This window comes from Macaca fascicularis, chromosome 12, assembly GCF_037993035.2.
Source record: "Macaca fascicularis isolate 582-1 chromosome 12, T2T-MFA8v1.1".
Lineage (NCBI taxonomy): Eukaryota > Metazoa > Chordata > Mammalia > Primates > Cercopithecidae > Macaca > Macaca fascicularis.
The window spans coordinates 85,091,949-85,119,190 of NC_088386.1; the positions used below are offsets into that span (position 1 = coordinate 85,091,949).

A 27,242-nucleotide genomic window follows, 5' to 3' on the forward strand; every position below is an offset into this window, starting at 1 on the left:
GATGGCAACGTTCTTAAAAATAATTCAGTCATCTTGCCAGATGACTACTTCAAACATAGCACTTTTTTTGATATTTAAGTTCGATTTTGTATATTGAATACATGGATTCCTGATAACAGTTCACATGTTTATGAAAAATTCAGATTCCTAATCTTCCTGATGAGCAGTTGATCACTAGGTTTGGGATGTACTTTAGGAATCTGCATTCTTAATATCATCCCAGGTGATTCTGCTCATCACTCATATTTCTTAGCAACTTCCTATACTCACTCCATAATTCCTCAGTTGGAAAAGTAGTTGCCAATAGCTGTAGCAAAACTTTTTAGCCATGATGCGAAACACTGACTGCACATAACATGAAGAACTTAGTAAGTTTCTGTGTGCTGGGGCCTAGTTTACTGAAAAAGTTCTCAGTTGTGTCTAATATGCAAGACAGGGTGGAAAACTACTGATCTAAAGTAAAGATCCTGTGTTGTAATCTAAATTCTTCTCATAATGAGATCTATTATTAGTCTTCAGTACTTGGCATATAATGGGCAGCCAGCATATGAAAATCTGGATAGCTGCTACATAAAAATGTGAGTCAGTCTTGAAAAGATCCCCTGTGCTTATGGCTTACTTACTGTACCACGGGCCTCTCATACTCAAATACAAAAACATATACATTTATGTGTACCCTTTTTGTGTTATCTGTGTTCCACAGCCCAAAAGCAGAGTCTCTGAAAATCATATTGCAGTTACTTATCTGGTTTAAAAACAAATTAGGCTCCTGTTTACATGTTATTTTTGATGGTATTATTTCTTGACTATGTGTCATATAGTCATTCACCACCTAATTGAGCACCCACCGTGTGCTGAATACTATTATGGTTGCACAAAACAAAACACTTCTAAGTCCCAGCAGTAAACTGACTGGATCAGTTAATATGATACAGTAAGATGAAAGGTGGTCTAGAGAAAAATAAAGCAGGGGGCGGAAATGGGCAACATAGGAGGAATAAATATTAAATAAGAGAAGAAGAGCTGTGCAGCTGTATTGGAGAAGGGAGGCGGGCGGGAGTGAGCCAGTGAAGAATAGATTATATTTAGCATCATAGGCTATTGGAAGGACTTTTGCTTTTACTGTGAGTAAAAAGAATACCCTTAAGGAGATACTTTTTAAAGGGATATAAAGAGAAGAATTTGTCCGTATTACAAGAAAGGAGATTTTACCCTATAAATATTATGGCAGGCCCATGATAGCATTTCTGAAAACTCTCAGATGGTTTGTTGCATTTGGTTACTCAGGTCACCAACATTCATATTCTTTTTCCGTTTTAACACTCAGCTTAATACTTTGGAATGTACAATGCACCAGTAAGACACAAGTTGATTTCTATTTCTATATATTTGGGGCATTTATGTACATGAGTTATGGAATTAGACTTCCATTTATAACTTGTTCATTCAAACAAAGAGTCCAACTTAATTTTGTTCAAGATTAGCCTAGAATTATTATCTTGGCATCCAATACATTCTAGAGTACTGATTAGCAGTTTCATAGGGCCAGGCACAGTGGCTCACGCTTATAATCGCAGCAATTTGGGAGGCAAGACAGGTGGATCACTTGAGGTCAGGAGTTCGAGACCAGCCTGGCCAACATGGTGAAACCCCATCTCTACTAAAAATACAAAAATTAGCCAAGCGTGGTGGCACAGGCCTGTAGTCCCAGCTACTCGGGAGACTGAGCCAAGAGAATTGCTTGAACCTGGGAGGCAGAGGTTGCAGTGAGCCAAGATCACGCCACTGCACTCCAGCCTGGGTGACAGAGCAAGACTTCGTCTCAAAAAAAAAAAAAAATCATATGAATAAATGCACATTTGCGCTCTCTAGAGAAGCTTTATATTAATATAGCTTCCTTTGGCTAGATATATTTCAGCTGGTTTCAGTGAAACTGCCAAAATCATCAAGCCAGGAAGTAGAAGCCAAGGAGCTGTCCTTTGTTTTGGATTACATAAACCAGTCACCCAAGTGCATTGCCTTTGGAAACGAGGTAAATTTTGTTTTGTTGGTTTTCTGTTTTGTACCTAAAATTTCTTTCCTGCAATCTCTCTTCTGAGCATTTTATGTTACAGTGATTTTATATTCCCTTGAATTACTATATTTTTATTAGTCACTAAGAAGCCTCTTCATTGCTTTAGCATGTATTTATGGTATACATTTTTTTAGGACTATCCTTATTTTTGTGTATTCTGTCCTATTGCCTCGGTAAACTCTCTTAGACTATGTGTCTTTAGAAATTATGGCCTCCCTGTTCATAATTAATATGCCCATTATAGAAAATTTGGAAACTACAGAAAAATATAATGAGGAAATAAAACCTATAATCTTACTAGTGATCATTGAAGAATCTCTTTCTAGGCTTTTTTCTTAACATTCTTAAAATAGCTTTTCCCAAAAAGAATGAAGATCAGAAGTCTTTTTATCTTTTTTTTCACTGAACTTTGCAGCATGTGTGTATACTAACATGTTTTTCATAAATAATAACTGATGTTTATACTGTGATTTCTTCAGCCATTCGCTGTTAACAGTTACTTTACTATTTTAAAATCAAATGCTATGAAAAGCCTCCGGACATCACTATAGGAGCATGTTTCTTTAGTCTTAAGTTTTGTAGCATTATTCTGGCATTATTCTGAAAAGAGTTAATTTCTCAGAGTAAACTTTTTTAACATCATTAATGTCAGCATTCTTCAGCATTGTTAGTCATCAAATAAATACAAATTAAAAACATAGCAACGTACCACTTTAGGTCCACTAGAATAACTAATATTGACAGGATATAGAGCAAAGTTAGATCCATTTACCTAGCGATTCCATTCCTACATAGAAAGAAATGAAAACATAACCACAAAATGATGTGTACAAGAGTGATTATTCATAGTAGCTCCAAAATATAAATTAACCCAAATGTTCTTCAGCAAGAGAATAAACAAATGTGATATGTATGCAGTGGAATGCCGCTCAGCAGTAAAAAGGAGCTAATAACACACATGAAAATGTGGGTGAAATTCAGAAAGATGATGGATGATGTTGAGCCACAGAGGACAAGCACAAAAGAGTGTATATTTTACCATTCCATGAACGTGAAATTCTACAACAAGCAGAGAAATAAGCTGTGGCGATAGAAACAGATAGGTGGGGTGGGGACATTAAGGAATGACTGTAAAGGGGGGGGGGGTGCATTTCTGAGGAAGGAAATGTTCGAGATCCTGATTGTGGCAGTGGTTATGTAGATGTACATGTATGTCAAACATTGCATTTTAGTGTATGTAAATTATTCCTAATGGAAAAAAATTCTAATCATTGTACTTTAAGCTTGAGAGTCTAGTTTTAGGATTTAAGACCTAAGTTCATCTTTTAATTTTCTATCATTGTTTTAATAGTATGATTATTCTTTCTACAGCCAAAGTAGAAGATATCATATTAATATACCCTTATCAGCTGAACAAAGTTACAGTTAACTTTCGTGGGGGAATGTTTCTTTTTAAAGAGTGTTAGGCTGGCATGGTGACTCATGCCTGTAATCCCAGCACTTTGGGAGGCTGAGGCCAGTGGATCACCTGAGGTCAGGAGTTCGAGATCAGCCTGGCCAACATGGTGAAACCCGTTCTCTACTAAAAATACAAAAATTAGCCAGGCGTGGCAGTAGGCACCTGTAATCCCAGCTACTCGGGAGGCTGAGGCAGGAGAATCACTTGAACTCAGGAGGCGGAGGTTGCAGTGAGCCGAGATTGCGCCATTGCACTCTAGCCTGGCGGATAAGAGCGAGACTTTGTCTCAAAAAAAAAAAAAAAAAAAAAAAAAGCGTTGACTATTTTTATGAATGTTTATCTTCTTTTTGAAATACCAGGGAGTATATGTTGCTGCAGTACGGGAATTTTACTTGTCTGTTTATTTTTTCAAAAAGAAAACAACATCAAGGTAAGAATTATTTTTTATTAGCTTTATTTTATTTCCTCAAGGGTTCATTATAATTTCTTCCTTGTACCTATAATCCAGAGCTATTCCTACTTTTATATTACAAGAGAGTGTAAGACTGTGAAGTATAGAGGTATCGTTTTTAACCATACTGTCACGAAAACCTAGGAAGCTTTTTCTAGCCAAAAGCCCTATACACCTAAACTCTAGTCTGCATTCTTGGAGTCAGAGTTGGATGTAGTTTGACAGAGTTTCACCACATGATTCTCATTGCCATTTTATGAATGTAGGACTGAATATAGGCTTTGGGATATGTAAATTTTAATTGGATCGGATTTAGTCTATTTGATCCCCAATGCACCTCAATTTAAAACATATTTGAAATGGAGATATCTACCTAACAGAGTTGTAATGATGAATAAGGTGACATATTTAGAGCAGCTAGTGCTAAGTATTGAGTAGTTTCTATTTGAAAGTAATAACTACCTCTTCCCTTTTACCTTGCCAAGATTGCTTTCTTTTTTTTAATTTTTTTATTTTTTTGAGATGGAGTCTTGCTCTGTCGCCCAGGCTGGTGCAGTGGCATGATCTTGGCTCACTGCAACCTCCGCCTCCTGGGTTCAAGTGATTATCCTGTCACAGCCTCCTGAGTAACTAGTACTTCAGGCGTCTGCCACCAGGCCAGGCAAATTTTTGTATTTTTAGTAGAGACGGGTTTCACCATATTGGTCAGGCTGGTCTTGAATTCCTGACCTCAGGTGATCCACCCGCCTTAGCCTCCCAAAGTGCTGCGATTACAGGTGTGAGCCACCATGCCTGGCTGATTGCTTTCTTCTTAGTATAATAAGGATCCTGACTTCTTCAGAGCCTGAAGATTGACAAGTATTCAGCCAAAGAATAAGAAATAGGCTAGATATTATAACAAGTAGATTGATCCCTTTTTATTTGTCCTTTCAGATGCATTAGCCATTGTCTCAGATCTAATGTCTCAGGTTTGATTATGCCTCATGCTAAAATGTAGGTTCAGTGAGAAATTTGAACAAGCTTTGCCTAGGCGAAAAAAAATCACTAAAATCTTTACTTAAATGTCAGTGGCTTCCATAGATAAATTATTATGGTAGAATATTAGTTACATGAATTTATATTGTATATTAATGTACATTTACAAAACAGCATGCTTGATTCTTGATCAAAATTTTCTTTTTAAAAAAAATCCTGCAGTTATATTTATTGAATTCAGAGCTCTACAATTTCGGTTGCTATTGCTGGGAACTCTGCTTTACTTAACTACATCACCACTCACCAAGAGACTTTAATAATTAAGGGAATTTGTTTTTTTTTCCTAGGTTTACTTTATCATCATCAAGAAATAAGAAGCATGCTAAGAACAATTTTACATGTGTAGCATGTCACCCAACAGAAGACTGCATCGCATCTGGTCACATGGATGGCAAAATTCGTCTTTGGTCAGTTTACTTATGAAGAGCATGGCGATCATTTATGTACTATTTTATGTTAGCCCTGTAGAACAGGGCTATCTCTGAGTCCAAGGAAACAGCCTCCCTTTCCTTTTTTGTGTGCTTTTCATTTCAGACTTACTGTTTCAGGATTTCTAGCCTTGGGCTTATAAAGCAAGTGAAAAATTTATTGTTGCCTATAATCATTTATGGAAGAAAACTTTTTTTGTTTGCCTTTATCCTAAAAGGAAAGACTGACAATAGTGAATATCTAGGAGGGTACCACAGATGGCTTATTATTTATGGAAGTCAGTCACTCTGGTTAGAAATAGAAAGTGTGCACACTAAGACCAGAAGGCTTCATATTATGATTTATTATGTTTGGTTATATATTATGTTTATTATATTTGGCATGCCATTATTTTCCTAACTTAAACCTATGGTCAAAATAAGAGTTTTGTTTTTCTCCAATAGGAGGAATTTTTATGATGATAAGAAATATACATACACATGTTTACATTGGCACCATGATATGGTTATGGATTTGGCATTTTCAGTGACAGGTAAGTGCAGGTTTAATTATTAAAATGAACTTGAAGTATATGAATCAAGTGTTTTAATTCACTGTATGTTTAGTTTGGAAGATTTAAAAGTGCATAGGCCAAATGAATTCCAAACACTTGTGTATTACCCCTGTATTTGAGGCTTTGCTCAGCACAATGTACTGAGGGTTTTGAAGCCCTTCAAAGCTCTAAAGTGTACATTTGTGATAAAAATCTCTGTTGTTGACATAAATAACCTATTTAAATTATATGACGTTTTGAAGGTATGTCTGTCTACATAACTGTGTGTCCTCCATAACTGTAGCTTATCAGGTGCAAGTAACTATTCTAACACTTTACATCCATTATCTGATTTAATCATTGACCCTAGGAAATGAGCGGCATTATACTCATTTTACAGATAAAGGAAGTAGGATTTGGATTTGATAATTAGCCTAACATGACATGGCGAGTAGGTGGGATTTAGACCTGGTTCTGATTTTAAAGCCCTTGTTTTTAACTGTTACATGGCCTTATTTGACATTAACTATTTTAAATTAATCTCCATCATTATTTCATTTAAGTTGCATGACTTCTGTCGCAGCTTTGTGTAGTGTAGCTATAGAGAGTAAAAATACCTTTAAAGTAAGGTGGTCTTCAATAGAAATACAGAGAAGTACATCTTGTTTTTGTTTACTTTTAGCGTCCTCACACCCATGTGGTGAAAGTTATGTCAGTTTACTGTGACTGGTCCTGTAAGAAAGTTACTACAGGCCGGGCGCGGTGGCTCAAGCCTGTAATCCCAGCACTTTGGGAGGCCGAGACGGGCGGATCATGAGGTCAGGAGATCGAGACCATCCTGGCTAACATGGTGAAACCCCGTCTCTACTAAAAAAAAAATTACAAAAAACTAGCCGGGCGAGGTGGCGGGCGCCTATAGTCCCAGCTACTCAGGAGGCTGAGGCAGGAGAATGGCGGAAACCCGGGAGGCAGAGCTTGCAGTGAGCTGAGATCCGGCCACTGCACTCCAGCCTGGGCGACAGAGTGAGACTCCGTCTCAAAAAAAAAAAAAAAAAAGAAAGTTACTACATACTAGAGAAGATTGTGTGCATGAGAAGCCAGGCTGGTTCAACATACACAAATCAATAAACGTAATCCATCACATAAACAGAACCAAAGACAAAAACCACACGATTATCTCAATAGATGCAGAAAAGTCCTTCGACCAAATTCAGCAGCCCTTCATGCTAAAAACTCTCAATAAATTAGGTATTGATGGGATGTATCTCAAAATAATAAGAGCTATTTATGACAGACCCACAGCCAATATACTGAATGGGCAAAAACTGGAAGCATTCCCTTTGAAAACTGGCACAAGACGGGGATGCCCTGTCTCACCACTCCTATTCAACATAGTGTTGGAAGTTCTGGCCAGGGCAATCAGGCAGGAGAAAGAAATAAAGGGTATTCAGTTAGGAAAAGAGGAAGTCAAATTGTCCCTGTTTGCAGATAACATGATTGTATATTTAGAAAACCCTGTCGTCTCAGCCCAAAATCTCCTTAAGCTGATAAGCAACTTCAGCAAAGTCTCAGGGTACAAAATCTGTGCAAAAATCACAAGCATTCCTATACACCAATAACAGACAAACAGAAAGCCAAATCATGAGTGAACTCCCATTCACAATTGCTTCAAAGAGAGTAAAATACCTAGGAATCCAACTTACAAGGGATGTGAAGGACCTCTTCAAGGAGAACTGCAAACCACTGCTCAACAAAATAAAAGAGGACACAAACAAATGGAAGAACATTCCATGCTCATGGATAGAAAGGATCAATGTCGTGAAAACAGCCATACTGCCCAAGGTAATTTATAGATTCAATGCCATCCCCATCAAGCTACCAATGACTTTCTTCACAGAATTGGAAAAAACTACTTTAAAGTTCATATGGAACCAAAAAAGAGCCCGCACTGCCAAGACAAGCAAAAAGAACAAAACTGGAAGCATCACGCTACCTGACTTCAAACTATACTACAAGGCTACAATAACCAAAACAGCATGGTACTGGTACCAAAACAGATATAGACCAATGGAACAGAACAGGACCCTCAGAAATAACACCACACATCTACAGCCATCTGATCTTTGACAAACCTGACAGAAACAAGAAATGGGGAAAGGATTCCCTATTTAATAAATGGTGCTGGAAAAACTGGCTAGCCATATGTAGAAAGCTGAAACTGGATCCCTTCCTAACATCTTATACAAAAATTAATTCAAGATGGATTAAAGACTTAAATGTTAGACCTAAAACCATAAAGACCCTAGAAGAAAACCTAGGCAATACCATTCAGGACATAGGCATGGGCAAGGACTTCATGTCTAAAATACCAAAAGCAATAACAACAAATGCCAGAATTGACAAATGGGATCTAATTAAACTAAAGAGCTTCTGCACAGCAAAAGAAACTACCATCAGAGTTAACAGGCAACCTACAGAATGGGAGAAAATTTTTGCAATCTACTCATCTGACAAAGGGCTAATATCCAGAACCTACAAAGAACTCAAACAAATTTACAAGAAAAAAATCAACCCCATCAAAAAGTAGGCGAAGGGTATGAACAGACACTTCTCAAAAGAAGACATTTATGCACCCAACAGACACATGAAAAAATGCTCATCATCACTGGCCATCAGAGAAATGCAGATCAAAACCATAATAAGATACCATCTCACACAAGTTAGAATGGCGATCATTAAAAAGTCAGGAAACAATAGGTGCTGGAGAGGATGTGGAGAAATAGGAACACTTTTACACTGTTGGTGGGACTATAAACTAGTTCAACCATTGTGGAAGACAATGTGGTGATTCCTCAAGGATCTAGAACTAGAAATACCATTTGACCTAGCCATTCCATTACTGAGTATCTACCCAAAGGAGTATAAATCATGCTACTATAAAGACACATGCACACGTATGTGTATTGCAGCACTATTCACAATAGCAAAGACTTGGAACCAACCCAAATGCCCATCAATGACAGACTAGATTAAGAAAATGTGGCACATATACACCATGGAATACTATGCGGCCATAAAAAAGGATGAGTTCGTGTCCTTTGCATGGACATGGATGAAGCTGGAAACCATCATTCTGAGGAAACTATCGCAAGGACAGAAAACCAAACACCGCATGTTCTCACTCATAGGTGGGAATTGAACAATGAGAATACTTGGTCACAGGATGGAGAACATCACACACCGGGGCCTGTCGTGGCGTGGGAGGAGTGGGGAGGGATAGCATTAGGAGAAATACCTAATGTAAATGACGAGTTAATGGGTGCAGCACACCAACATGGCACATTTGTACATATGTAACAAACCTGCACGTTGTGCACATGTACCCTAGAACTTTAATAATAATTTAAAAAATGAGAAACCAGGAAAAGTGATTTTTCTTTCTGCAGGTCTTCCTGGAGACTGAAAGGACAAGTCTTAGATGGTACCAAATGCTGTGGGATCCTTAGAGGCTTACTTAGGTTTAATGCCCAGAAGCCCCAGAAAATAAGAGGCACCTTCAACCCGATTATGGTTTGGGGAGTAATGACTAGTGTATGGAGACAGTGTAGGCTGCTTATTTGTATTCTCTACCCTCCTTCCCACTCCACACCCTGAAAATACTAGTGAGTGCTTGGTATCCTTATGTACACGTCTGTATATGTTCCAGGCAGGGTCTGTTTTTTGTTTTTGTTTTTGTTTTCTTTTAAGACAAGGTCTCATTTTGTCACCCAAGCTGGAGTGCAGTGGCACCATCTTGGCTCACTGCAACCTCGACTTCCGAGGCTCAAGCGGTCCTCCCACCTCAGCCCTCTAAGTAGCTGGACTACAGACACTCACCACTACGCCCAGCTAATTATTTGTATTTTTGTAGAGACAGGGTTTCACCATGTTGCCAGGCTGGTCTCAAACTCCTGACCTCAGATGATCCCCCTGCCTCTGCCTCCTGAAGTGCTGGGATTGCAGGCGTGAGCTACCGTGCCCAGCCGCGATTTGAATTCTTGATGTTATATTTCAAGTAGCATGAATATTTTAAAATGAGAAATAATGGTTACAGTATGTAGTTTTCAATGAAATGTCCTTACTGACTGTGTAGGTATGAGTTAATAGAAAAAGAAAAAAATAGCTGTGGAAATGTAAAAGAAACACAGATTTTAGTTGTGGAAAACTTTATAACTTAAGGCATATATGAACTGTATGCACAATGTATCATATGTGTATATATCAGATTCAACTTCTTAATTTTGTTTGTATACATCACAACTACATACCTTTAGTCTTCAGTTTAGCTAGATTTTATCAGCCTGCAGCTTTAGAAAATTTGATAAAAACCCCGTTATCAACCAGTGATCTTTAAAACCAGTCGTTTTAGATTCATGAAAGAATGAAAAATGGTTATTTGATGGAATACTTCTGAGAAAACAGTCTGAAACAGTGTCCTATCTATCCATGTAGTCATTAAGACAGTCTCTTGCAGGTTTTTGTTTGTTTTCAAACCATTAGATTTAGGTGGCCACATTTGACTGGTGGCTACCGTGTTGACAATACAGCTATTGATCAGTTTGAGGAGAATTGATGTTTTTATAGTATTGAGTATTTTAATTTGTAATCATAATAAATACTTTTCCACTTTTTAGGTCTTTATCTCCGTGAGTTAGGATTTTTTTTCTGTAGGGTTCTCACATATATTTTTCACTAGACATTTGATGGTCTTTTGATAGTATTTTTTACTCTATATTCTAATTGACTTGCTAGTATTGAAAAATAAAAATGATTGTTGTATATTTCTCTTATAATCAGCTAAATTTACTTATTTTGTAAGTTTATCTGTAAACTATTTTGGCTGTGCCTTGATGTAGTCATGCTGTCTGTGAACATGGAAGTGATTATTTCCTTCTTTCCAATCCTTAAGCCTTTCCAGTTTCATTTCAGTGCACTAGACATCCAGTTAACATTGAATCAAAATGGTAATAGTATTCTTAATCACAAAGGGAAAGTTTTCGATAGTTTAACTTTTAGTGTGGTGTTCTCTATAGATGTTATCCAGGTATTCTTGATGAGATTCAAAGGGTCCCATCCATTCCTGAGTTTCTGAGAGGTGTTATCATGAATGGGTATAGAATTCTGTCATTTGCTTTTTCTGCATCTATTCAAATAATCATGATTTTTTCCTTTTGTTCTGTAAGTGGGGTTACATTAATTTATTTTTCAGCTGTTAAGTAATCTCACTCTTGCAGTAAACTCTGTGATGACATGATATCCATTTAATATATCGTTGGTATAGTATTTTACTTGAGAGTTTTCATCTGTCATGAAGTTGGCTTGTATTTTTTTTATATATATAATATTTTTGGTATAGTATTATTAGGATCTTGTGAAGCAAAGTAGGAAGTGTCCTCTTTTGGTTACATGTAAGAATATAAATTGGTTTATTTCTTAAGTGTTTCGAAAAATTTATCAGTAAAGCTGTCTTGTCCTAAAAGATGTTTGTTTGTCCAGCTTTTCTAGTTGTCGACAGAAGAGTTGGTCAGCAACAAACTAATCAGATATCACTGGAAAAAAAATTCCTGAACCAGTGATCATTTGTCTTCAGAGTATATTAAAACATATGAAGACACTTTTTGTAGCTTTAAATGAGTTTATTTCTCTAGTACGGTAGGAAAAAATAAAGTGTTAATTATATTTTTCTTTCTCTTTTTTCCCCAAAACACCGTCCTTTTAATTTCTTTGAATGGATATGAAGGCACCAGCCTGCTGAGTGGCGGTCGTGAATCCGTACTTGTAGAGTGGCGCGATGCAACAGAGAAGAATAAGGAGTTTCTCCCACGTTTAGGAGCTACTATTGAACATATCTCAGTCTCACCTGCAGGAGATTTATTCTGCACTTCTCACTCTGATAATAGTAAGTCTAAACTTTTATTGTGAGGAAATATATAAACACCATAAATTAGCTAGCATCTGTAGGGAACAGAGAATAAAGAGACATAAAACTAAGAGTAGCATATGAGATTTAATAAGCCTTCTTTTCCTTGCATTACTCCTCTCTTATCCACCCCCCTCTACCCCCAGGCACCACCAGAATTCAACGTTTTTGAGAATTATTTTTATCAAGTGGAGGCTAAGTATATTTGGTTATTGATGTGCCACTTACATTTTCAAAGTCTTAGTGTGAGATGACGTGGGGAAGTAAAGGGAAGGTTTGGAAGGGGGCATTGGTGCTTTCATAAACGTGGCATTTTCAAAAGAATACTGCAAGATTCTCTTGATACAGCTGTTACCTCGGGGCATGAGTCCTGTAGATTTGATAGAAATAGAGGTGGTCTTGTATTTCTCCAAAACTTTGTTCAACCAGTGACTGCTCAGCCTAGACTATGGTGTCTTTGTAAATCCACTTCCTTTTCTTTCAAAAAAGAACATAACTGTGAACAGTTCATTTAGTGGCATGAAAGAGTTAAACTATCTTTATTAGATATATTCTTTATAGATTTTGCATTAACACTTAAAATGTGTTAATAGGTACAACTGATAAAAAACTTAAAGACTCCAACAGAAAACCCCTATCCCCACCCCTAGATTTTCCACTAAATCACAAAATATATTCCTGATTTTCTAGTAGTACTCTGAGTTCATTGAACTTACTGGGTTGTTTTGTATTCTGGTATATTTCAGAATGATATAAACTCAGATGACTCCACCTTGAAGCTCTAACCCAGGGGTGTCCAATCTTTTGGCTTCCCTGAGCCACGTTGAAAGAAGAATTGTCTTGGGCCAGACATAAAATATACTAACACTAATGATAGCTGATGAGCTAAAAACAATAATAATATAATGTTTCCAGAAAGTTTATGAATTTGTGTTGGGCTGCATAAAAAGCCACCCTGAGCCACAGGTTGGACAAGCTTTCTCTAACCTATTGATATTTAAATACCTATTTTTTTCTACCCACAGAGATAATAATTATTCACCGAAACCTTGAGGCATCCGCAGTAATTCAAGGCCTAGTGAAAGGTATTGCAGAACTCAGTGGATTTGGAATCATGAACATTTTAAAGAGTGCATATTTCTCTGATTTCACCTGTTATTTGTCACTACTTCTGCAGATAGGAGTATCTTCACTGGTTTGATGATTGATCCAAGAACTAAAGCTTTGGTTTTGAATGGAAAGCCTGGCCACTTGCAGTTTTATTCTCTCCAGAGTGATAAGCAGTTATACAATGTAAGATTTTGATTCATTAGCCTTGAAATTAATGAAAGCTCTTTACAATACCACTGGAGTCAAGCAGTTTGTTTAGTAGCCTTTAAAACAAGATCCTGTGCAGATATTTACTTGAACATAGTATTATTCATGGTTACTTAGTTCCGTTGTTCAGAGCATAATTCCGTTGAGGCCACAGTTGCAGATTAAATGTAAGCCAGTTGGCACTCCTGCACTTGCTCTCTCTATCTTTTGTTTCAGAATGCCTTCCTATTAGCTGTCCCATACATCTGTGCCTTTGAGTCACAAGGATAAAGAAACAAAAATAGGTAGATTGACAATACAAATTTGTATCTGCTTCGTAGTGAAACACTGTCATATTCACATATGGAAGATAAAATGTTCAGTGTCGATTAAAGAGGAACACTTCTCACAATCCTGATAAGACCAATCCAGATGTTCCACTTTTCTTGTGCCCCACAGCACTCTTTATAGATCTCTGTCATAGCAACTGTGACACTAGCTCTCTCACCATGGCCTTTAGACCCCGAAAAAAAAGGAAGCGTATTAATCTTTTTATGCTTATCTCAAGTATAATACCTGTAAATTGTAGGCATTTAGTACACTTAATAGTAGGCATTTTATTTACTTAGTATAGGCAAGGAAATGGGATTTTGTAAAACAACCATAAATAAATGCTGCCTACTTACATTGGCTATCTTTTTCATTTCTTAATGATTGTAGGTTTATTTCTGTTCTGCTTATTTCTAGTGATGGAGAATCTAGCCTTGAGATGATGTAAAGCTGTATGTTCTTAGAAACAAAAGAAAAGCACTACTATAAATTAACGGTTCTCTTGTATCATATAGTGGGTGTTAGTAATCGCTAATATTCAAGGTCATTGAAGAATAATTACCACCAAATTGATACTATATAATGTGTTCCCTTTTTTAATGACAATTCTAGTGTCCACAGTAACAATTAGTTCATGTTTACCTTTATTTAAAAATCTATTACTATAGATTATAGAAGTTGTCTTGGATGTAGTTAATTATCATTCCTTGAATGCTGTAACGTTTGTGTATTTATGTTAATAAACATTTTGGTTTTTTTGTTTTTTTTTTTTTACTCATCAGTTAGATATTATACAGCAAGAATATATTAATGATTATGGTCTGATCCAAATTGAACTAACAAAGGCTGCATTTGGCTGCTTTGGTAACTGGCTTGCAACAGTGGAACAGCGGCAAGAAAAGGAAACTGAGCTTGAATTGCAAATGAAACTGTGGATGTATAATAAGAAAACACAAGGGTAATACTATCTGTGTAGCCACTTAATTTCAAAGTATAAAATATTTCACTTCCCATTTTACGGTTTCAGTTGTCTTTAAGATGTTTCATCTTGACAAGGTTTAGATTTAGAGATACGGGAGAGGTGTTATTCTAATAAAACCTTTAAGCTTTTTGCTCTGAGAAAGCATTGGTGTCCTCTAAATCATAATGTCATCTCATAATGAATAAAGACACATGGAAAAGTGACACCTCCTCAAGGGCATAATACCAAATTCTAGACAAATCCAGGATTAGAATCCAAATGTTCCCTTGCACTTCCATAAACAGCATACTGCCTTTGGAAAAGAGGGAGTATAGGTAGAAGTGTAGCGTAGTATAGTGTAGCGTGGATGTTGTGATTAGATAAGGAATCCACTCTCGTACTCTAGCTATAATAACCATTTATCAAATCTTTGCTGTGTGCCAAGAACTTGGCTTAGAGCTTTGTACCCATTGTCTTACTCTTCAAAAGAACACTGTAAGATAAGCCTGTTGTCTATATTTATAGGTGAAGAAATAGGCCCAGAGAGATTAAGTAGTTGTCCCTAGTCACTGTTTTTATAACTTGTGCTCTTTTAAAATCACAACCCTATGCCGCCTTGATGTTCTTTTAAGAACACAGTCCTAGTTATCTTTAATTCATAGCATTGCCCTCTAAGCTCGAAACAAGCTTTAACAGGTCATTTAGGTGACTAAAAATAGTAAATAATGACCAGCCAGTTTGACTAAGTAGTTTCCTGTCTATTTTTCCTTGGCCCAAGTGGGGTGTTTCACAGCCATTCCATTTTTTATTTTCAAAAGTAGGCAGGAATCTGGGTTCTATACAAGTTCCTGCAGAGTTTGATACAGTAGGCTTTTGAGTACCAGTGATTGGTGACCTGTTTTATCCTCATTTTGTACCGGTGGGTTGACTAGTACACATAATGTTCTCTAAAGTTACAAAAGGGCAAAGGTGATATATTAGAACTCTTTGCATCCTGTGGCCATTAAAGGTAGAGCACTCAATTGTTTGTCATTCTAGGTGATTATCAGTTGCCTGTTGTTCAAGATGCTATTGTAAAATGTACAGCATGTCAGAAATTCTTCTATACATCACTTTGTCCTCATGCAAGAATAAATTTGTGGTTTCCTTCCCGCTAGGTTTATCCTTAACACTAAGATTAACATGCCACACGAAGACTGCATTACAGCTCTCTGTTTCTGCAATGCAGAAAAATCTGAACAGCCCACCTTGGTTACAGCTAGCAAAGATGGTTACTTCAAAGTGTGGATATTAACAGATGACTCTGATATATACAGTACGTGAATTAAATATGTTATGTTTAAAGTGTGCACAATTTTAGGAATTAATTTCTTTTTCTCATGACTTGTATCCATCCTGGGAGGACATTTTCTGCTTTATTGAATTCTACAGGATATTGCTTAATTTTAATAGATTTAAGAGATTACATTTTACATGCCTTTTTCCTCAAATCTGTTCTTTTTAAATGGCATTCTTGATTAATCATGTGCTGATTATTCTGGTTTTTTAGGGTAAAGTAAAAGGGGCTTTTACCAAGAGTCCTTTCACTCCTCCACTAGAGGGAGGTCAAGGTCTCCAGGAGAGGGCATAAATTTCAAAACAGTCAGATTTTGTAGCAATTCTGACTTAAAGAAGTTGTGGGGGCCGGGCGCGGTGGCTCAAGCCTGTAATCCCAGCACTTTGGGAGGCCGAGACGGGTGGATCACGAGGTCAGGAGATCGAGACCATCCTGGCTAACACGGTGAAACCCCGTCTCTACTAAAAATACAAAAAAAAAAAAACTAGCCGGGCGAGGTGGCGGGTGCCTGTAGTCCCAGCTACTCGGGAGCCTGAGGCAGGAGAATGGCATGAACCCGGGAGGCGGAGCTTGCAGTGAGCTGAGATCCGGCCACTGCACTTCAGCCTGGGCGACAGAGCGAGACTCCGTCTCAAAAAAAAAAAAAAGAAGAAGTTGTGGGGAACAGGTTTTTTTGTTTTGTGTCTTTGTTTCTTTTTTATTTTATTTATTTATTTATTTTTTTTTTTTTTTTTTTTTTTTTTTTTTGAGACGGAGTCTCGCTCTGCCGCCCGGGCTGGAGTGCAGTGGCCGAGATCCGGCTCACTGCAAGCTCCGCCTCCCGGGTTCACGCCATTCTCCTCCCTCAGCCTCCCGAGTAGCTGGGACTACAGGCGCCGCCACCTCGCCCGGCTAGTTTTTTTGTATTTTTTGGTAGAGACGGGGTTTCACCGTGTTAGCCAGGATGGTCTCGATCTCCTGACCTCGTGATCCGCCCGTCTCGGCCTCCCAAAGTGCTGGGATTACAGGCTTGAGCCACCGCGCCCGGCCTATTTTATTTTTTATTTGTGTGTATATCTTTGTTTCTTTGTTTCTTAATCCCTACTGCTTATAATGTTCCTTGTTTAGCAGTCTTTCTTTAACAGTGGGGGATACATTCCAAGAGCCCCCCCCCCACCGCGCCACCGCCCCAGCTGATGCCTGAAACTGCAGATAGTACCGAACCCTATATATACTGTTTTTCCTATACATACATATAGGAATAAATTAGTTTAATTTATAAGTTAGGCACAGTAAGAGGTTAATAACTAATAATAGAATGATTACAATAATATACTATAATAAAAGTTAAGTGAATATGTGTGTGCTCTGTCTCTGCCTTTCTCTGTCTTTCAGAATATCTTTTTGTACTGTACTCAGCTATTTTCAGACCTCAGTTGACCCCCGGGAACTGAAACCACAGAAAGTGAACCCTCAGATAACGGGAGACTAGGGGGAACTACTGTAGCATTCTCTAGCATTTACACAATTTCTGAACATTATGGCTTATATTTCCACAGAAAAAGCTGTTGGCTGGACCTGTGACTTTGTTGGTAGTTATCACAAATATCAAGCAACTAACTGTTGTTTCTCCGAAGATGGTTCTTTACTAGCCGTTAGTTTTGAGGAAATAGTCACAATATGGGATTCCATAACATGGGAACTTAAATGTACATTTTGCCAACGAGCTGGGAAAATAAGGTAGGTAAATCATTTGGGAAGTATGTGGTGCTATTTTTTAACTTGTTTAAGCAAGTCTTAAAACTTCAGTAGTCATTTATGCCCTCTCCAAAAGTAGCCTGAAGGTCAGTGGGGCAAGCTGAAAAGCCAAAAATGCTGGAAAGCCAAAAATTCTGAGTTCACAAAGTGTGCCAACATTTCTGAAATTCAAGTTAACATTTAACTCTTGGCCTACATATTTTTTCTTTGGAATACTTTCATGGATGTGCTGAATGATAACAGAAGCCATACATAAGCCTCAGGGGATCCAAACCTTCTTATTTTCGGTGTATTCCCATAAAAACCATGTTATGTGCCAACCTCATCGTTTCTGAGAGGCGCAGGGGAAAGTAGCAGAAGCATTTTCAGGTAGTTGGTCCTGAGAACGGAATCAGATGCCTACTGAGATCGTCTCTAATTGCCAGCAAGTCTGATTTTGAATTTACTTTGTAAAACTTTCTTCAGAATTGAAATTGCAAGTTTTCTTCTTCTCAGTAAATAAAATAGGATTTTTGTCAGATGACTTTGTACATTTGATGTACATTTTCTCTGTTACATGTTCATTGGTATACTGCACAGTGTGTTAAAGAATTGGTCATCCGATCCATTTTCCTAAAGAAATAGTTAAACCCTTCCTTTTGTACTCCTTAGACACTTTTTTCTTCAGGATAATTATAAACAAAAACATATGTGTCTATATTAAAATCTGCATCACATAGAACTAATACAGCCGCTGGAAGCCTGCAGTTCTTTGTAACTGAATTTGATAGAACTGACTGTTGCTAACTTCCTTGTGGTTTTAATCTAGGCACCTTTGCTTTGGGAGATTGACATGTTCAAAGTATCTACTTGGTGCTACTGAAAATGGCATTCTTTGCTGTTGGAATCTGCTGAGTTGTGCATGTAAGATTTTTTTTACTCTAAAGTGATCTAGCAAAGCGCATAGGGAGTTGACATTAAACTTTGGCATTTTAGGACTTAGGGATCATATCATCAGGTCTGTACTTGGAATAGTCAGTTTTTTACATGACATATTATACCACCAAAATTTGGAATACTGAGCCTGTAATAGACATTATTTATTAACTGCTTAATTGTTGGTAAGTCGTCTTCCATTATCCTTACCTTTTTCTACTGTTTTTAGTGTGTGTGACTTTCTGATGCCCTCTACATCCCCATCCTCATAACAATTTGAATAATTTTCTGCTCATTTTTAATGCTTACTAATCTGCATTACCCCGACAACTTAAATTCAAATGTAATCTATCACAGTCCTAACAAATGTGAACATTTTACCCATTTGAGTGTATGTTTGGAAGGCATAGTAGTTGCTTATTAAATGAATGTGTGTGGTAACTTTTTTCAGTATTCTTTACAGTTAACTCTGGTTAACATACTATCCACATTTAGCAGCATCAGAAAAGCACTAGACATAAATTTCAATGAAATAATAATCTTTTCATAGTTTGTACAAGGAGCACTAAAGTTCCAGTGTGTTTTTCTTTCAGCCTCTCACTTTAGTGCAGCCTTCCACAGATCGTTTCAGTATGTCTCCATGTGTGTTAGTTGGAAGCATAAGGTTCCTCTTCCTAAGAATAATAGAAGTTTTTTAAAGCTTTTGGTAAATCTTTCCTCAGAAGTGAATCACCTTTTTTTTTTCCCCCTCAGTGGAGTGGAATGCAAAATTAAATGTTAGAGTTATGGAACCTGATCCTAATTCAGAGAATATTGCAGCAATCTCTCAGTCTTCAGTGGGTTCAGACTGTAAGTACAAACCACACTTTGTAGTAAGAGAATATCTATGACCTAAGTTTTCTTCTTAATATAATTTGAGTCAAACTTGCCTTCAAATCAGATGTTAATTGGAAGCCATTTTGCTTGAGGCACGGCCCTTCCTTGCCCTAACACTTTGTCATTGTGTAAGTCCATACTTAGTTCTAGGAGAGCTCCAATACGTTTCTTATTTTTCCACAAGCCAGTTCCTACTCAGTCTTTAAAATTCAGATTTAACCACTTTGACACATTCCCAACTGCCCCTGAGAAGCTTTAATTGGTCATCCTCTGTGTTCTTGAAGCAGTTTCTACATATCTCATTTCTAGTACTTACAGACAAAATACTACTGTGGTTTCTGTCTTCTGCAGTAGGCCCTGGCCTCTGGAGCAGGAATTCTTCTTTCTCTTTTTCATCCTCATAGCCCTCATTCCTAACCTGCCTGGCCCATAGTAGGCACACAGTAGATACCTCTTGAATCAGCCTAAAACAGTCATGACTTGGGCCAGTTACTCAATGGGGTGAGTCCCAGGATTAGTGTGATCTGCCAGTCTAAGGCTAGAACTAACCTTTTCAGGCAAAATGTTATTGTCTCTTTGTTTTTTTCCTCTAGTGTTTGTATTTAAACCTAGTGAGCCAAGGCCATTGTATATTCAAAAGGGTATCTCCAGAGAGGAAGTCCAGTGGGGAGTGTTTGTTCCACGAGATGTCCCTGAATCTTTCACCTCAGAAGCTTACCAGTGGCTAAATAGATCCCAGTTTTACTTCCTAACAAAATCACAGGTAACTGCCCCCCTCAAAAAAGGCAATCGCTTTGTACATGGAATTTTAGACTAATAGCCCATGACTGTTGGTGTGAGTTTGTTCTAGGTGAAATAACTTCATTAAAGGATTATTTCCCCAAAAATTAGGTCTAATATGCCCAGTACAGCAGTATTATTAATGTAAATGTATTATCATTTTACCCCACACCTTTGAGGTTCCTTAGGTATTGCTTGCATTAACTCTGTGACAGCAAAGAAGCAGAAGACAACTAAAATACTTCAAATTGCGTAAATGTTTTTTGTTTTTTTTATTTTAGTGTTTGATTTGCAGTTTTTAAAATGGTGGCTTGAGTTTGGTCTGTCAGTTATTTTTTATTCATTTCCATTTCTTAAGTATCTCTCAGACATAATCTTGTAACTCTCATAGTGGTTATTAAATAGGTTTAAATCTTTTATTCCTTTTCTATTGTCAAATATATATATCAAAATGAAAAATTTGACCTTCCCATTTTTTAACACCCTGTAACACCTTGTTTAGATTTGCACTCTATAGTTTGTCTTTTGCATCGTTAATTGATCTCTCTTTTCAGAGTTTATTGACATTCAGTACAAAGTCTCCAGAAGAAAAACTCACACCAACAAGCAAACAGGTATGTTTTAGCCATTCATACATAGCAGGATGCATTGCCTACCTGAAAGGATACAATTACCTTTTAGAAGTCAACTATGAGAAAAATATTTCACTTGACCCTAAAATGGAATTAGAAGTCATATACTTATAAACTGATATGTCTCTCTTGAAAGTTTTAGTGCTCTTTTAAAATTGTTTTAATTTATAATATCGGTAACATGCTTCCGATTTAAAGAGTCAAATATTTTTACAAGGCTCTTCAGAAAAAACTCCATCACCACTACCATTACCCTCAAAGACAATCACTCTCAAATCTTTTAGCTGAAGTTTTTTTTTAACTCTGAATCTCTAAGAAATCTCTAAGAAATGTTTATATTTCTAATTATAGATTTTTCAGATTTAGGTATTATCTGTTAACTCTGATCTATTGAAGCTGAATTTTTAGCCCTTTTTTACATCAGCACTGCTTGCATATACACAACACACACTTTCCCTACTTGTCCCCCAATTTTCCCCATATGGGTAAATGTTAAATAGGTTAGTTTAGTAGTCATTGTCATAGCTGTATTAACACAATTCATAGCCAAGCCATGTAGTAGTAATAGGCAGATTGTTTTTCCTTTTGTGACCAAGTTTTTATTTTCTCTGGAGTTAATGATTGCCTTCTTTTTTCATTTGCTTAGTTTTCTATTCTCATGTAATTCAACCCAAATTCTGCTCAAGTTGTATAAGTCTTCTCTGAGTGTTTTCAGATACCTTAGGTATTTTTTCAAGTCATGAAGGATTATTTCCAAGAGCCTTCTGACTGTCTTCAGTCTGGACTGATTGCTCTGGAAACCTGCTACAGAGTAGTCATCCTAGGATCTATATTCACCATCATCTGGGGATTTATTTGACCTCTACTCTATTAGTGGCATAGTTTTTCTCTTTCTTTGGTCACTCCCTCTTTTTGGTGAAGCATTCTTTTAGTGCATTGGAGGTCAATTGAAGACCTTGCATGTTTGGAAATGTTTTTATTCTCTTTCACTTGATTATTATAGAGTTGTAGGTTGAAAATCATTCTTGCAGAACTTTGACATTATTGTCCTATTATTTTCTAATTTCCAGTATTACTAGAAGTTCAATACCATTCTTATTCTTGTTCCTTCATCTGTAACTTGGCTTGTTTATTTTCCTTTGAAACTCATTGGATTAATTCAATAATTTTTTTGTTATTTACTGTATGCCGGGGACCATTCTAGACCCTTGGGATACAGTAGTGAGAAAAGTAGTCAAGTCCCTATAAATTTGTGGTATTCACAGTCCACCAGAAGATCGAGACAGTAAACAACATGCATTAAGTAAAATATGGAATAGAGAAGGTGGTAAGAATTACGGTGGGGTGGGGGATAGATGAAAAGATGGCATGCATGGGATGCAGCTTATCATTTTAAACAGGGAAGTCTAGGTAGGCCTTTTTGAAAAGATTCTGACTTTTTATCTGAGTTACATATAGGGCCCCTTGGAGGGTTTTGAGTAGAGAACTAAGGAGGAGCTAATTACTTCTTTCCCTGTATTTTCTCTATTTTCTAGAACTCCTATTATTTAGTGCTGGACCTTCTAAAATGGTTCTCTATGATTCTTATTGTTTTACCTATTTTTTGTTTGTTTTCTGGAAGATTTCTTCATCTTTATCATCACATCTTTTTTTCTTTTTCATGGTCTGTTTCCATCATATTTTTGTTTGGTTTTGGTTTGTTTTGGTTGCTGCCTTTCATCTAGAGGTTTTCATCAGAGTCTGATGATTCTTGACTGTCTTTGGATTTAAAAGTGGGTTAAAAAGCCACTTGGAAGTTCTCTGCCTGTGCAGAACTTATCCCCTGGCTTCCACTATGTGAGCTAATTTATTGAGACAATCTCAAATGTCATTACAATTGACCCTTGAGCAACATAGAGATTGAAAACCTATGTATAACTTTTGACTTCCCAGAACTTAATCTGAAGCCTTACCAATAACAGTTATTTGTGTTATATGTGTTATATACTGTATTCTTACAACAAAGTAAGCTAGAGGAAAAAAAAATGTTAAGAAAATCATAAGGAGGCTGGGCACGGTGGTTCATGCCTGTAATCCCAGCACTTAGCGAGGCCGGGGCAGGTGGATCACTTGAGGTCAGGAGTTCAAGACCAGCCTGGCCAACATGGCAAAACCCCATCTCTACTAAAAATACAAAAATTAGCCTGACGTGGTGGTGCACACCTGTAATCCCACCTACTCGAGGGGCTGAGGCAGGAGAATCACTTGAACCTGGGAGGTAGAGGTTGCAGTGAGCCCAGGTCATACCTCTGTACTCCAGCCTGGGTGACAGAACTAGACTCCGTCTCAAAAAAAATAAAAAATACTGTAAGGAAAAGAAAAATATGTTTATTCATTAAGTGGAAATAGATCATCACAAAGGTCTTCATCCTTATCTTCACATCAAGTAGGCTAAGGAAGAAAAGGGGTTGATACTGCCATCTCAGCTTTGGCAGAAATAGAATAAACTTGACATAGCCGTGTTATTCGAACCCTTGTTATTCCAAGGTCAGCTGTATCTTTAGGTTTTACTTAGGCTGGTCAAATTAACCATATAAAATTCTTCTGCGTTCTTGCCTGAAGGACTTAGACCTGCCTGCCAGTGTTCTGAGAACCCCCTAATGAAGTACAACTGCCTAGATATGAAGATACCACCACCACCGCCACCACTGCTACCCATACCCAGCCTAAAGACCTAGAGCCCTCTGCTGTGGCTCAGGAGGAGCTGTAGCAATCTGGGTGCTTTCTAAATAGACTTTTGACCAGCCCATCTGGTTTGTCTAGTCCCATTTTCACCCCACATGCAGAGTTACTATTATTACCAACTCCTGAGCATGTGCAGGATTCTGTAGTATGAACTGGGATGCTTGGCCTTCCCTACAGCCAGCTTAGAATTGTGCTTTCTCAGCTCTACTGAGCTCAATACCATCCTTCAGCCTGCTCTCCAGCTTCCAACATGTTACTGTTGAGGCCTTTTCCCTCATTTTCTATCATTGTGAGTATGTGCCCTTCGAAAACCCTTTTGCTGTCATTTTTGTGGGATTTGGTGAAGAACTAGTGGTAAATGCATGTTTTATTCTGTCATCTAAGTGTCCACTGTTAGCTCTTCTCATAAGTGCGATGCTAGGCCTCAGCTGCTTTCTCAGTGAAATGAGAGAATCATACTAGCTGGATAATTTGTAAAATCCCTTTCCTCACAGACTTATGATTCTGTAGTACTTACTGTTAAGTCAAAAGCAGTTCTTCCTTTCTTCTGAAATAATTTCCCTTTGTCTTAAATCCTTATAGCTGCTAGCAGAAGAAAGTCTTCCCACAACCCCATTTTATTTCATATTGGGAAAACACAGGCAACTGCAGGATGAAAAATTAAATGAAACTTTAGAGAATGAGCTGGTACAACTACCCTTAACAGAAAACATACCTGCAGTTAGTGAGGTAAGTAATTATGAAAGCAAACCATGTGAAACAGATTAAATGCACTTAAAGCACCCGAAGCTGGAGTTTTGACACAGTCAATCTGTAATTTGTATGCTGTACAACTTTAATACCCAAATAAATAACTACCAACAAACTGAATAAGTTAACCTTGTGATCTGGGATTGTTTTGGCCTGGATCTGGGGTAGGGGTAGAGGTGGTTGTTGGCATAAATGTAGGAAGGTAGAAACGCATTTTTCTTTGGTTTGGCTTTTGTATGGGGAAAGCTTTTTCACATTTCACTCTTGGCATTTACAATAAAAGGGCCTCCGTGAGGACACTGTAGGAACAGACTGCGGTGGAGGATAACCATTTTAACTGGAACTCTGTTTTCTGTTTGACTCCAGCTTCTTCACACTCCAGCCCATGTCCTGCCATCTGCTGCTTTCCTGTGCTCCATGTTTGTAAATTCATTGCTGCTGTCTAAAGAGACTAAGAGGTAAAGCAGTTCTTAAGACAGGTTTAGATGCACTGTTTTGGGAAACAGGATGGTTTGTGTTTATCCTTTTTTAGAATATTCTTCCACGTATTTCTTTTATTTCATAAATTAAAACCGATTTAAAGGCTATAGGATCATTAAGTCAAGTAAAATATATTGAAAATAAGTTTCAAAAAAGATCTTTGTGTGTTCTAAGGGTTTGGTACATAATTTAAAATTATACTTTTGTAAATTCACCTGCTCTTTTATAAATAACCCATAATTTTTAAAGTGTACTTAGTAAGAAAAGTCTTCATTTACTTTGTATGGTATTTCTACATAGGTGTCAAATTAGAAAGTTACTGTTTAGAAACTTTTTTTAATAGTGTTTTTTTATTCTGTTATTGTTAAAGTGCTAAAGAAATTCCTGAAGATGTAGATATGGAAGAAGAAAAAGAAAGTGAAGATTCAGACGAAGAAAATGATTTTATCGAAAAGGTCCAGGATACAAATAACACAGGTTTAGGAGAGGACATTATACATCAGTTGTCAAAATCTGAAGAAAAAGAACTGAGAAAATTTAGGAAAATAGACTACAGCTGGATAGCTGCCCTTTAGGCCTTGGAGATGGGGAGGATTCTTGGACTTTGTGTGTCTGATTGTATGTTGATATTCCAAAAACATCTATTTTAATGTTATTTCTGTTCTAAAAACAAGATAATAAATATTAAGCTTTGCTTTTTAAAAAAAACATAATATGAACATGGATTTGCATCATGCTTTAGAGTTACTGGATCATTGGTATACCACATCATCTCATTTTTTTATTTTGAGTCACACGTCAGCCTTATAAAACAAGTAGGTATTTTCTTCACAGGTGATACAGGAGAACTGAGACTTGAACTGTACAGCATATGTCCCCTTAGCTGCAGTTTGGAGATACGAAAAGTTTTGAAAATTAAAAGTCTTTGTTGATATAATTGTCTTAAGTTTAACACTGAAATTCATTTGGTGGCCAAATATGACCTGAGCTGGAGTGAGGTTTCTTTAGTCCTGATTTATTCCTCTTAGTGTATTTATTTATCTTAGAGAAATTTAGAGACAAGTTGATTATGTGGTGTTCCACAAACCTCACTGAGGGTATTATGTAGTAACATGGGCTGCCTAAAATTCTGAATTCAGATCATCTGGCCCAAAGTCCCGTTGCTAGTAGAAAACGATCCAAATCCCGTTTCATGTTAAAGCAGTGACGCTACTACATCTTAACCACCTAGCATTTTGAGTTTTCCACTTACCTAACGTACTTCTGTAAAATTTATATTTAAAAGCACAAAAAACAAAGTGTTTGTAAGAGCACATCTCAATGAATGTTCACAAAAATTGCTGCAAATGGCTTTTTAGTTTGTGCTGTAGACCAAATGTTTGTGCACCCCCTAAAATTCAAATGTTGGAATCTAATCCTCAATGTGGTATTTGGAGATGGGGCCTTTAGGAGATGATTAGGTCATGAGACGGGAGCCTTTGTGAATAGAATAAATGCCATTATAAAAGAGATTCTGGAGAGCTCCTTTAGGCCCGTTCTAATGTGGGGACACAGCAAGAAGAAAACCATCGGAACGATGAGGTGGAGCCTCACCAAACGGCAAATCTGGTGCCTTTTTGTTAGACTTTCCGGCTTCCAGAACTGAGACCTAAGTTTCTGTTTATAAGCCACCTAGTCTGTAGCATCCTAAACAGACTTAAAATGTTTTTGAATCACTATTTATATAAAATCTTAACTTTTTTTTTTCAAGCCCCCAACTCCCACCTGAGACTCTAAAGTAGCTGGAACTACAGGCACCACCACGCCTGGCTAATTTTTTAATTTTTTGTAGAGATGTCTTGCTATGTTGTCCAGGCTAGTCTCGAACTCTTTGACCTCTAGCGATCCTCCCACCTCGGCTACATTTTTTAAAAATAAGCTGCATTGAGATTTGAGATGTAACAAAGCATACAAGTCATGCATTTAAAGAGGACAATTTAGTGGTTTTTAATACATTCAGGGTTGCACACCATCACCACAATCAATTTTAGAACATTTTCATCACCCCAAAACTAGCCATTTCCCTTAAGCTCCCTCACCTCACCAACAATGCAACTATTCATCCCATCTCTGTAAATTTGCCTATTCTGGACATTTCATGTAAATGGACTCATACAATATGTGATCTTTTGTAACTGGCTGCTTTCACTTAGCATCCATGTTGTAGATATATCAGTACTTCATTCCTTTTTATTTTCACTTTTGTGAGTATACCTACAAGTGGAATTACTGGGTTATTTGGTAACTATGTTTAACCTTTTGAAGAACTACCAGACTTTACATATCAACTGCAGCATTTTACATTACTTACATTATGGCACATAAATTGCTCCACAGTCATCCACTATATTGAGTCTCCTTTTACTGGTGATGGGATGGAAGGTGGAAATTTAAAAAAAATTGACATCCTTTTTCAGGGCTGCTTTTGTTGTTTTAAATATTTTTTT

At 37.2% G+C, this 27,242-nt stretch overlaps 1 protein-coding gene across 6 annotated transcripts in view; it reads left to right on the top strand.

The window, feature by feature from the left end:
* Positions 1–25,464, top strand: part of WDR75 (WD repeat domain 75) — a 37,476-nt gene extending 12,012 nt beyond the window's left edge. For 2 of the 6 annotated variants that reach the window (XM_045367380.3, XM_005573699.5), the window contains exons 5-21: positions 1,908–2,032; positions 3,893–3,963; positions 5,307–5,426; positions 5,892–5,980; positions 11,760–11,918; positions 12,965–13,024; positions 13,117–13,232; positions 14,348–14,523; positions 15,684–15,841; positions 17,401–17,581; positions 18,408–18,502; positions 19,268–19,363; positions 19,984–20,153; positions 20,725–20,784; positions 24,109–24,255; positions 24,643–24,734; positions 25,127–25,464. In XM_045367380.3, coding sequence (XP_045223315.1) covers positions 1,908–2,032; positions 3,893–3,963; positions 5,307–5,426; positions 5,892–5,980; positions 11,760–11,918; positions 12,965–13,024; positions 13,117–13,232; positions 14,348–14,523; positions 15,684–15,841; positions 17,401–17,581; positions 18,408–18,502; positions 19,268–19,363; positions 19,984–20,153; positions 20,725–20,784; positions 24,109–24,255; positions 24,643–24,734; positions 25,127–25,331 — 2,120 coding nt within the window. In that variant the 3' untranslated portion in view covers positions 25,332–25,464. The remainder of the gene's footprint in view (positions 1–1,907; positions 2,033–3,892; positions 3,964–5,306; positions 5,427–5,891; positions 5,981–11,759; positions 11,919–12,964; positions 13,025–13,116; positions 13,233–14,347; positions 14,524–15,683; positions 15,842–17,400; positions 17,582–18,407; positions 18,503–19,267; positions 19,364–19,983; positions 20,154–20,724; positions 20,785–24,108; positions 24,256–24,642; positions 24,735–25,126) is intronic. The other 4 variants (XM_074009570.1, XM_074009569.1, XM_074009572.1 and 1 more) reach the window with 2 other exon arrangements.
* Positions 25,465–27,242: the final 1,778 nt, after the last annotated feature.